Genomic DNA, 12,984 nt, shown 5'->3' on the forward strand with positions numbered 1-12,984 from the left:
TTTCTCATCCGTCCCACTCGTTAGTTTCATTGTGTCCTTCCCACCTTCTCTGATTTTCTCTCCCACCATCCCATCCCGCCCCATCCTCACTCTTTTTCTTTGATCTTTTCGGATGCGTTGCACGGCTGAGGAAGATTTTTACATTATAGTACCCAGGAACTTTCGAGTAGAACAAGACATTTTTGAAATGTGGGGTTACCATCAGGACATTTGGCAAGTAGTGTTAGGGGTTCAAGTCTAGTATTATGTCAGTGAGGGTTCTTACAAGTATACAGACACGTGCTTGTGTGTGTTGACAGCTGATTAAAACTGATTTAGGGGTTAAATGCTGTTGTAGAGCTCCTTTTCACACACAAGATTCAACAAATGTAACACAGCTCCTAGTCATCATTTCATAGTTAAAAAGAAAGTCTTTATAAGAGTCAAGAGATTAGGTTTTACTGTACCAAATGTAATTTCTTTTGTATGTACAAAGTTGATGTTGTTTGCTACTGACAACTGTAACATTGGTACACATCATTCATCTCATTAATAACTACATACAAAGTAACACAGTATTCCAAAAATCAATAAATAATCCATTATTGCTGCCCGGGTGTTTAACAGCAGTAATGGAGTGATGGATGCAGCAGTGTCTGTATTTTAAATGGCTGCACTGAAAGGAGGTGAAGGGTGTGCTTTTCTCTTTCCTGATGCTGTTTTCCTCTTATGCAGTGAGGAGTTTGGTTGTTGTTTGACTCCCATGCTCTCCGTGGCCTTTGTGTGAGGCAGCCTTTTACTTCACTGACAGGCTGCCAAAACATGCTGAAATTCCACAGTGTAGAAAAGTCTCTGCTATTGTGTGGTAGATGAGAAGCACACTCTGGGCAATGAAAGAAAGAAAAAACTAAAGTCCACCATGCAGTACCATGGACACTTGAGCACACTTTTACTTCACAGACTTTCCACATTAGACTCCTGCTTTCTGTGTGAACCTCCAAGGACCCCAAGTTGACTTGTTAAATAGTGTATTCATGGGTAAGCGTTGTGGAGATGGAGTGTATTGTGCTATTTTTCGCCTGCTTGGTGTGATGAGTTAGAAATAACTGGAAACCAGCTTTTTATGGGAAAAAAAGTTCTTTCAAGGTCTTTTGTTAAATATTGACTGCTTTTTCACCTATCTTCAGCCCATTTTCCAGACCGGACCATTTTCAGAGAAATGTCTTTTGTTTGCTAAACCTCTTAACACTGGCCTATGAGTCATTCAAGCATGAAAAAAAGGCACCTAACTCAAGGGATGAACCAGAGTTGTGTCCACACATCAGCAAAGAACCAATTTGAAATTGTACCTTTAGGCACTTTGTCACTAGCAACCTGTAATAAAAACAGATAACTTTTGTAGTAGAATCTACAAAAAGTGGTTGACAGATATGAAATAGTATTTTTGCACGTGTTTCCCAAAGAACTTACCATATGTTGGCATTTTATGCAGCATATCCTTAAAAAAAGTTGAGGAAACTGGTAAGTTGATGATAGAAGATGTGGCAGATCTAAAAAAGCATCTACAGCAGACGAACAGTTTCTGAAAGTCTTGTCCTTAAGATCTGAGAGATGGTCATTCTGTTAATTCTATTGCTCTGTCATGGTTTGGGGCTACATTTCAGCCAATGGTGAAACAATGTTGGAACTATTAATGTAGTAAAATAACATCAGATCTTGATCCACCATGGTACCATCTAGAAAACAGGCCATGTCATTGGGTTTAGGTCAGGTGACTGTGGAGGCCAGGTCATCTGGCGCAGCACTCCATTACTTTCCATTACCCATTACTCCATTGTCCTGTTGAAAAATAAATGATGGTCCAACTTAAACACAAACTGGATGGGATGGCATGTCGCTGCAGGATGCTGTGGTAGCCATGATGGTTCATTGTGCCTTCAATTTTGAATAAATCCCCAACAAAGCAAAGCACCCCCACACCATCACACCACCTCCTCCATGCTTCACGGTGGGAATCATGCATGTAGAGACCATCTGTTCACCTTTTCTGCATAAAGACGCATAAAGACGTGACAGTCGTCACCAAAGATCTCAGATTTGGACTTATCAGACCAAAACACAGATTTCTACTGGTCTAATGTCTAGTCCTTGGCTTTCTTGGCCCTAACAAATCTCTCTTCTGCGTGTTGCTTTTCCTTAGTAGTGATTTCTTAGCAGCTATTTGGCCTAAAGGGCTGATTCACTCAGTCTCCTCTGCTACTGGTACTCTGTGTGGCTTTTATCTAGGCTCTAATCTGAGGTCCTGTTAACTTGCGATTTGTGAAGCTGGTGACTCGGGTGAATTTATCCTCAGAAGCACTGGTGAATCTTCCCAGGGCGGTCCTCGTGTGAGCCAGTTTCGACGTAGTGCTTGATGGACTTGAAGACACATTCAGAGTTTTAGCGGTTTTCCAGACTGACTGACCTTCAGTTCTTAAAGTAATGATGCACTGTCATTTCTCTTTACTGAGCTGATTGGTTATTGCCATATTATGAATTCTAACAATTGTCAAATAGGGCTGTCAGCTGCGTACAAACACGTCTTCTGCACAACACAACTGATGATCCCCAACCCCATTAAGAAGGTAAGAAATTCCACAAATTAACCCTGACAAGGCCCACCTGTGAAGTGAAAACCATTTCAGGTGACTACAGAATGAAGCTCATTGAGAGAAGGCCAAGGGTTTGCAGCACTGTCAACAAAGCAAAGGCTGGCTACTTTGTGCAACTCTAAAATATAAGACATACTTAGAGTTATTCATCAATTTGTTGTTTGCTAAATAATTCCATATATCTTACTTCATATATTTAAAACAGATCTTAAAATGTCCTCAGAGCCAGTGGAAGGAATTCTGACAGTGTGATGTCATTTGGTAAAAAACAATAAAAAGCAGCACTTCTAGAGTGTGACTTTTTTAATGTAGACAGGGAGGTGTTGGAGTAGTCAAGCCTTAAGAAAGTTAATGATTGTCATTTTCCAGATGGGAATGCAAATTTTGCATTAATGTACGATTTCACAGATTGCAAAAGAAAGCTAAGGCCCATTACTGCAGTGTGGAGTGCACATGCAAATTAGCTTATAAGTGCTTATAAATACAGTTTATGTAATTGCACTGGGTCCCAGCTAAATATACACAAAATTACTGTTTTGCAGCTCTCTTAATGTTTTAGGCTCACAGGAGGAAGTTGCTCATCTCACCTCTATTAGGAGCAGGACACATGCATTGTGATCCTGTGAGAAACATTATGCAGAGCACAGGCTGCACAGAATGGAAAGCTTTGCTGTTGTGGCTGTATGCTGTGTTGTGGGAGAATTAATTTAAAAAAAGAGAGGTATGAGTTTGATAAATAATGTAGCCATGGCGGATTGGTTGCCTAAGCCAACAGACGAAAAGACAAAGAATTCATGGAAAATCATTATTGTGTATTTATAGGCTATATATTTAGTCTGTGAGAGACAATAACCAGAAGGTGTTTGTATAAAGGGGTGCAAAAGAGGAGCAGCTATGGAGCACCACAGCAGACTGACAAGAGAAAAATGCTGCTCCATGTGTGGGACAAAAGTGTTTCTTCTCTCTAAAAAAAAAAATAGAAACGCAAACAATAAATTGTGTCTTTTTTTCTTTTTTTTGAGTGGCAGGTTGGGTGGGAGTTCAAGAGTTTTGTCTGTGGATCCTACAATGGTAGTTAACAATACTAACACAACAAAGGAAGGTTTCAAGCCACCTACATCTGAGAACACACACCTGTGCTCTCATTGACACTGAAATAAAGCCCTCTGAAATGTTTTTTTAAGACTGAAAGGTTTTTTTTGAAAGACTTTGTATATTCCCCGTCTCTCCTACACACCTCATCAAAACCGTCAGGCATGCTGAAGGTCTGTTGTTCCGTGCATAAACTTTTTCAGATAACTTTAGAAAAAACACTAAACATCTCTCTCTCTCTCTGTCTGTCTCTTTCATTCTTCAAGGTGTTCCCCCAGTCACTGCGAACATGGAGGAATATGTACTCAATCGTGGAGCACCTTTCACTGTAACTGCTCCAACAGTGGCTACAGGGGAGCCACCTGCCACAGCTGTAAGCAACCAGTTTCATCTGAAGCTCTTTAAAATGCCTGAAGCCTAAAATTTATCTAGGAAAAAGTAGTGACATTTTTTTCCCTTTAACTTTTCATTTATTATTACGTGACACAGATTTGTGTATTTACACATTGAGCAGAAATATAAGTAAATGTAAGTCCAACCCTTGCTCTCTTGTGTTGCTCCTCTATACTCATCAACTAGCCACCAGCTCTCTCAGCATGGCTTTGGAGTGCAGACGATGTCTTTTTGTCTGTTTTTTGTTAATAACTTTTACAGCGAAAACAGTAGAAGGCTGCTCATACATGCATGTTTAGTTATTTCCTACAAGAAAAGGTTAATATTTAGGACTTTGTACTATTTACTTAATAAAATAGAGGCCACATGCCCTCCAATAGTTATTTCACTTCCCTCTTTTTCTTCTCAGGCCATTGTTTCAGAACTTTAATTAGCCATGTTCAAATGGAAATAGATCAGTGGGATTGGTGGTACTTCATTATGCTGAGTAAATTGGACTTCTATTCAAAAGTCTTAAAAGGTCGTATTTTTTGTTTTTTGACACCTGCAGATATCCCACTATCTCTCATCTTCGCTTGGTGTATTTGTTCAGTTTGAATATATGTATGTATTAATGTCACGTGAAGGTGTGTGTTTGAAGTTTGACAGACTGGATTTCACTCCCAGTGGACACAATCAGCCAGAGGTTCACGCTGAAATCAAACACCCATCCAGCATAAAAAATACATAATATGTACATTTCATAATGAATAATGAATAAGGTTCTCTTGCAGAGAAGTTATCGGATTAAAAAACGTGCCTGAACTGGTAAATTTTTTATATGTGATATCAGTTTATACTTAAACCATATCCAGTGCAGAGAGGGATGAAAGGTGCTCTAAATAGCTTCTCCCGATTGCATTAGGTACTTTAGAATTAAGTTAAACATGCTTTTAGTAAAAAAGAAAAAAACAAAAAGCCTAAAAAGCTGTGGTTGGTTTTCATTGAAAGTTACACTTTACCTGCAGGCCTGTGGAGACTTGTGAATAACTTTGCCCCAAATTTGATATGCTGCTTCTTAACAGAAATAGCCCGGTTGGTAATACATAATGCAGAAATAAAGTGTCATTTTATCCACCGAGGAAAAGCTGAACAAAGAACAAAGGGATGGCATCCTGCTGCAGATGAAAGCCACAGTTTTCTCCCACTTCTCACTTCAAAGAGCACGCATCAAGCGCAGCGTCAATATCCGACTGTGACTTCTTCCTGCTTCCTTAATAGTTTGATTTTTAAATGTATGAGTTTTCCAGATATTAAAAATAATGTACACTCTTATGTATGAAAATGTTTTCTCCTCAAAAAGTTTTTAAAATTGTTATATGGGATATGGGTCCCCACATATGAACTGCAATCAAACATTCAGAATAAATCACTTAATTTAATTGTCGGCCTTAAATGCGTTAGAAAAAAACTAAGGGAGAAATCAAGAAAGATACGACGATGATTGGAAAAAGAAATATAAAGAGGGGGTTAGAATAGGAGTAAATGGGAGGCACATAGCAAGCATGTCAAAAAAAGGAGAGTAAGTCTCAAGGCAACTGAGAGAGTGCCTACAGTATTTTAGGTGAGTCAGATTAGAAATTAAACTGATTTTTTGCTTTGCTTGTACCGCTGAGCATTAATTGAATCCTTCTACACGCTGGTGGTGTGAACAGCTCTGAGCTGGATTAGGGCCAGGTCTCTCTCTCTCTCGCACACACACACACACACACACGCACACGCACACACGCATGCAGCTATGGTAGTTGAATTTGGGTCAAAACCTTTCTTGAACTGTATCAGGGCAGTGTCTTGGGGAAAGTTAAACAAGCATTGACGTGGCTGTTGCTGCTCATAGATGGACTCAGACATATTCCCTTGTGGATGTGTGTGTGTGTGTATTCTCCGCAACAAGCATTATGTAATCGTAGGGCTTTATATAATTTGCTTTCATCTAATTTTTTTTCCGCACAATTACCAGTTTTATTGTTACAATTTTAATTGATGGACACAAATTTTAATTGATAGATGTTTTTAATTATTTTAAAATCACTAATCTTCTCGTGTTTCCATGAATTTTTTATGCACATACTCTGGGTATACATGTACATATGTACTGGTGGGCATGTAGTCTGCTTGACTTTTATACTGAAAACAGTCAGTGACTCCTTGGTGATGACCGGTTGAGAGCAAGAAATGTGTAGCAGTGATAAGTAGAACAGTAATGAGACTTGAAAAACTGGAAATGGAGAACATTAGCCTTGAAAGTAAAAGCTCTGCCTCACTACTGAATTTTAAAAACTTGTCATATATCATTTGAAGGCGAACACTTTCTAGTTCCAGGTTGCGGTGCACCTTTCACAGTTTCACTACTAGTCAGCAAGTAGTTGCTGAGTGTTTGCAGACAAATGAGCATCTTTCTTGCAAACTACTGCTAGCAACGAAACCACAGGGAAGTTATGACCACTTTTATCTTGCAACTGCTGGAAATCTTCAGCAAACAATTGCATAGATGACTTGCCCATGTAACTGGTGTCTATGTAACTACAGTCACACTAGGGAAAATTATTAGGACTGTGTTTGCTGAACATTTAATTTCATTGCCTTTGAAATCTTTCTTTCAAAGTCAGATATGCAGCCATTTACAGTCAATCACTGTCTTTAAAGCAACTTTAGATGCTGAGATGTTGCTATCAATATGCAATTACATGGGGTCAATTTGACAATTACATCCAACCTATTTGTGATAAATCCGAAAGCTGCAAATCCGTTGCCATCTACATACACAGAAATTCAATTAAAAAGAAATACAACTATTTTACTGTCTCCATATTTAGAATCCTGCCAGAACCTCACAGGTCTGGAACAGAAATTTAAATTTAAAAAGTCCCCACAAATAGTGAACTACTTCCTGCACAGAAAAGTACTGGCATAGGAGTTTGACAACCTTGCTTTCTTATAGGAACATAACCAGAATGCATTGAATTGGTAACCAGTTGATTTAAGTTCTATTGCAAAGATATCAGTGGATATCAGAGTGACTCAGATTAATTGCAACATTTTGGCAATCAATATGGATTTATGAATTTAATGTCTGTTGCAAATCTGTGCAATCGCCTTGCAGTAGAATGTTTTTAACAGAACATTTTGAAAATGGCTGTTGTATGCAAAAAAGTGAAAGCAATCCCCCACAATAAAATGTTTTTCATAAGCTGAAGTCTTATTTTTACTCTAGTGTGACTGAGCCATAAAGCAAGTGAGTTATTTATATGTGATGTGACACATAATGTATTAACTGGTAGTGTTGGCTCTTTATGTAGATACAACAAATAAACAAGAATGTATTTGTTGTTTGAAATTTGTATCATTCAATTGCCAATATTAGAAATAATAAAAAGGTTACATCATGTGAATTCAGCTTGACTGTATCGCCCACGTCTGCCTGCCATTTATTAGGATGCATGTTACGGTTTAATGGTCCCAAGCATAGCTAAGAAATCAATAAGTGTTGATCCAGTTTATTAAAGTTTACGTTTTTTATTGTGTTCTTTTCCTCAGCAATATATGAACAGTCATGTGAGGCATACAAACACAAAGGCAACATGTCAGGGCATTACTATATAGACGTGGATGGCAGCGGACCAATCAAACCCCAGCTGATTTATTGTAACATGACAGGTATGGTACACAAACGTATTCTGTTTCCTTTTAAAGAAAATGTGCATTGTTTTTGTTTGTTTCTTTAGTTTGAAAGATTGTTTGGCTGCCAGCGTAACTATGTTCACACCTTCTCTTGGTCTTTCCACCCTGCCTGTCTCTCCACCAGAGGATAAGACGTGGATGGTGATTCAGCACAATAACACAGAGCTGACCAGAGTTCAGTCCTCCGCTGAGCGAAATCAACATTTTGCCTACTTTGACTATTCCTCTGAAGAGGAGCAATTAGTGGCTGTCATCAGCCAATCAGAGCACTGCGAGCAGGAACTGTCCTATCACTGCAGGAAGTCCCGCCTCTCCAACACACTTGGTAACATCTGGAGAAATAGTTGTTAGTTATTATGTGTTAAATTTATCAACTTTTTAACATAAGATATTCAGAAGAAGGGAGGTGGTGTGAACTGCTGATGTATTTAATTTAGTAAGAAATTAGAAATCATATTACAATACTGCTGCACATTTGTTACTGATTTTGCAACACAAGTTAAGTGGATTTGTTTGATTTTATAATAAAGATTTAACTATCCATCTATCCATCCATCGATTCTCTTCTAACATAGGGCGAGAGGCGTGGTACACCCTGGACACATTCACACCTATGGCCAATTTAGAATCACCAGTAGAATCACCACTGACTGCACTGACTGACTGAGTGCTAATCACTGTGCCAAAGATAAAAATGAAATGATAAAAAATAAACAAATGAAAACAGATGAATGATAAATTCTCTACTGGGGATGTTTCCCTTCCACGCTATCATTATCTTTATAGGAATCACCGTCTTCATACCATTTCAAAATGACTGAAAAATTGATTGCATTTGCAGTCTAACTCTTCCCTGTAGTGAAAAATAAATTAATGATTAATCACGTCTTTATCTATGTGTGTGTGTGTGTGTGTGTGCGTGTGTGTGCTCAAGAGGGTGCTCCTTTCAGCTGGTGGGTGGGAGGCGCCGGACCAGGTCAGAGCCAAACATCTTGGGGTGGAGCCCTGACCGGTACCCAGCAGTGTGGTTGCAGTCTGCAGGACAGCTGTCTGGATCCAAGTCACGACTGCAACTGTGATGCCGACTACGACCAATGGTACTGTACTTTGGAACTGCAAATGTGAACTATTATGGTATCACTCCAGGCTGTAAGTTCTATTTAAATCTGGGTTTTTGATTCTTTGTGTTGTAAAAGAAAATAGCTTTTGTTACCATATCATGGAAAGCGGGCAGAGTGTGTCACTCCATTTTGAAAACACATGCATGTCTCTGAGATTCTTTTACAAACTGATTTGGTTGCTTCCCATGACATCCTGCCACACTGAACAGCAAAGAGCCATAAAACAACAAATCCCAAGATATTTAAATGTCTCTTCCTTTTTGTTATCCACTCCTTTTTTATTCAAATCCTTTTATCCATCCTGTAAGCAATTCTGTATTTAGGTCACCTTCTCCAATCCTGTGACCAGTTCTGCAGTTAGACCCATGTTGTAACCCATAGGTGTCAAACTCTGGCCTGTGGGCCAAATTTGGCCCGCAGCCTAATTACATTTGGCCCGCGAAGCCATACCAAATTACTATTAGAGCTGGCCTACTGGTATTATACAGCTACTATATATATTGTTTAGTATTAAGCTTTGCTTGTTCCATATTCAGTTTTTCAGCAAAATGTGTTTTAGTCCATGAGAAAAGATTCATTCTTAAATCTGGAGGAATAAATATATTTCAATAAATATTAACGTCAGCCCGCGACTTTGTTCCAGTTTTGAATTTTGGCCCACTGTGTATTTGAGTTTGACACCCCTGTTGTAACCAATCCTGTTGGTGCCTGCATAGCCAAAGGTCCTTCATTCTATTATCTCTTAGCCTAAATCTGTACTGGGGAACTCTATTTTTATAGACTCTTCTCCTGCCATCAATATCCCATCAGATACACGGGCGCTGGATGCTGCCTAAAGTCCCAGATTTATTTTTTGACTACATTTCACAGCAACAAAGCAGACTGCTGGAATTTGAAGCGCCACAGAGCCGAGCTCGTGTAGTGAATTTACAGATTAATCACTCGACCTGCGTTCGTTCAGAGACTGTTTTCACAAGACATTGTTTCAGACATGTTGTGTCAGCTTTTCTCAACATTCACCAGTGAGCCTCTGAGAGCAGACAAGCGCAGTCGAGAAATGAGGAGTTACTAATCTAAATACGGCCTGTCCTATTTTTTCAGACACAGTTTTGTTTGAGTTTTAATGGTGACAAGTTTTACCTTTGCTTTGCATGCATGATTATTCAGCTTTCTAATACCAATGCTTTCTCACCTTCCACACTCTCTTCCTATTCTTTCTTGCATTTCTTTGCCTTTTATGCAACCCTCCTCCTCTGTCCCCTCTTGTACCTCAGGACTGAGGACTCAGGCCTGCTTACCCATAAGGAGACCCTCCCAGTAAGGTCTCTGGTGCTGGGAGACATCCATCGGCCTGGGTCAGAGGCTGCCTATAGGGTCGGACCGCTACGTTGTCATGGAGACAGTAAATCCATTTAAATTGGTTATGGTTTAGCACAATGGGGGATGATGTTAAATATTGAGACCTCAGTTCTCTCCATGTGAATATCATACATATTGATGATGTTTTGATGGAGTACTCAAGAAGTAGGTTTTATTCAACCACAGAGTGAAGAGAATTCAAGTAATTAGTGTATCCAATCACCCACCATTTAACTTGTTAATGGGAAAAGAGTCTGCACAAGCTAATTAGTAGCTAAAATATTTTTACTCTTTAATAACAACTAACACAAAGATATATAACAAACTAATGTAAGTGATAGATTTTACCTTGTGTTAATTGCTTCTAATTTTACCACTTAGTTTAATGACTACATAAATAAATGGCTTACTGATAAATCAGCCTAAATGAGATAGCATAGCTGGAGTTATGCCTTTATTCTTAGTTAATTAGCTGAACAGTTGGTTCATTTGTTTACCATGCGATTTTCATTATATAGCCATCATAATGAGTTTTCTTTTAATAAGCTTTGTTCCAAAGTGATATATCAAAGTTTTTATAAGAAAGTTTTACATCCCTTTTTTATGAGCAAACATAAAGATATGGTATGACACATTTAAGAAGTGATTTTCTTTTTCTTTGCAGAGAACTTCTGGAATGCTGCATTTTTTGATAAGGAAACATCCTACCTTCACTTCCCAACCTTTCAGGGAGAGTTGAATGCAGACATCTCTTTCCTGTTTAAAACGACATCGTCCTCTGGGGTTTTCCTGGAGAATTTGGGCATCAAGGACTTTATCAGGATAGAACTCAGCTGTAAGTGAGAACTTAATGTCCTGGATAATTGTTATCGAATGCTCAATGCTTTCTTGATTTATTCTAAATAACTGATAATGACAGTTTATAAGAGGGATTATTGCATTTCTGCTTCTATTTTGAGATTAACTGTGCAGTTTGTTTCACGTTAACTTGGCAGAGGGGAAGAGTTTCTCAGTGTTTACGAATGTTTTTATTTGTTCAGACACTGCTAACTTCAGCCTCTAGCCACAGATGCCTACAGACTGCTGAGTGACTCCCTGGCAACTGCAACTCGCTAGGGAAAATAAGTCGACTTGAATCCTCCTTAAATTGGTTGCAAGAAGATTGCGACAGTCTCCTGTATTTTCCAGTTTGTGTCAAAGGTTTTCAGGTCGTACTACTGCTCAGCTCTTTATAGAGCAAACATGTGCATAGAAGTCAGTAGCCGCATGCAAACTACAGGCTGCCAATTATGATGATTACATTGTCCCATGTTTTTGTTGATCTTCTTGCAGTTGACAGTCCAGTCAAGGCAAATAACAAAAATCACAGCAGCAGTTCCTCAAAAGCCTATTACAGTACAAGAGCTGGCTAAAAAAATATCTGTTCGTATATATCAGGAAGTTCCAACTAATTGGCCTGTAATTGCAATATTTTTCCACCCAACTGAATAAAAAAAATCTGAAAATTAAAATTAGATTACAGAGTGATTCCCAGTGAGCCTAGAAATGTATTACTGAACATTAGAATTATCATTACTTTTGATTTCAAATTAGGCTTGGTTGTAACAGTCTCAGCACACATGCAATTTCCCACACACAGACACACACAGGAACAAACAGATGTGAGTCTTTTTTTCCTGCCTCTAAATCATCTCAGATCTGCGTCCAGCTGTCTGTCCATGCTGCCAACAGATGGGCCGGTGGGAGGAAGTCACTTCACACTTCTGCCAACATATGATGATGGACGAACATGACTGACTAATGGGTTTGCTGAAAGACGGCGCATTCTGCAGCCAGACTGCAGGGAGAAAGAAGTCTATTAAAAATATCACTGAAAAAAGCCACAAAAGAGTCTGATACACTTTAGCTGCTAATAGAAAAACATGAGTGAAAAAAGAGCTTTCTTGCAAGTCAAAGCTTGTTTTCTCAACTGTGTTTGGATTTTTCTTTCTTTCCTCTTTTTGAATACAAAGCAAGAATCTGACTCCTTGCAGTCATTCTACTCTGCCCACATGCTTAACTAATACAGTTTGAAATTAGTGTAATTATTTGATTTGGCTATAATTTAATTTAAAAAAAAACATAGCATGCATGTGCTCTTCAGTTCATTTTTCCAGTTACAGCAATATCAGACGACTCTGGCACCATCTGATCTACATTAGCTTTAGATTTGAATATACGTACACTATCATGTGCTTTATACTGATTTAAGCCAGAGCTTCATCCTCCCGCTCCAACTACTACCAGCTTTGCCTCTACTGGACAGCCAACAATGAGAAGATGACAGTAAGGGCGTATCAGACCGGAAATGAAGCATGGTCTGGCACTGGCACTTATCATACACTGGCTCTACATTTTGTGCAGTTTTTGTCATCCATAAATAAATGATCAATGATAAACCTCTTAACTTCTTAAGCCTTAACTTCAAGAGTGTCATCAGCTTTGGACACAGTGTGATTATGGACTGATTCTTTGGAGTATCGTGGTTTGCAGTGAAAATAAGCACCCCTTTGATCATTTTCAATCAAGATTTCCATGAATCAGATGTGGTCTGCTGATGTGAAGGCTTCTTCACCTAATGTTTGTTTTTAAGGCTTTTATATGATCTTTTTATCTGTGAATAATCCTCT

General features: G+C 38.7%; 1 protein-coding gene across 1 annotated transcript in view; it reads left to right on the forward strand.

The window, feature by feature from the left end:
* The window catches only part of LOC146688950 (contactin-associated protein-like 4), a 130,619-nt gene that overhangs the window by 84,161 nt on the left and 33,474 nt on the right, over positions 1 to 12,984 (forward strand). The window contains exons 11-16 of the mRNA XM_085437227.1: positions 3,989 to 4,095; positions 7,692 to 7,811; positions 7,960 to 8,160; positions 8,770 to 8,932; positions 10,231 to 10,358; positions 10,980 to 11,150. Coding sequence (XP_085293353.1) covers positions 3,989 to 4,095; positions 7,692 to 7,811; positions 7,960 to 8,160; positions 8,770 to 8,932; positions 10,231 to 10,358; positions 10,980 to 11,150 — 890 coding nt within the window. The remainder of the gene's footprint in view (positions 1 to 3,988; positions 4,096 to 7,691; positions 7,812 to 7,959; positions 8,161 to 8,769; positions 8,933 to 10,230; positions 10,359 to 10,979; positions 11,151 to 12,984) is intronic.

This window comes from Copadichromis virginalis, linkage group LG17, assembly GCF_057382275.1.
Source record: "Copadichromis virginalis isolate Kocher_CV1m ecotype Utaka linkage group LG17, C_Virginalis_male_GT1.1, whole genome shotgun sequence".
In the NCBI taxonomy this organism is placed as follows: Eukaryota; Metazoa; Chordata; class Actinopteri; order Cichliformes; family Cichlidae; genus Copadichromis; species Copadichromis virginalis.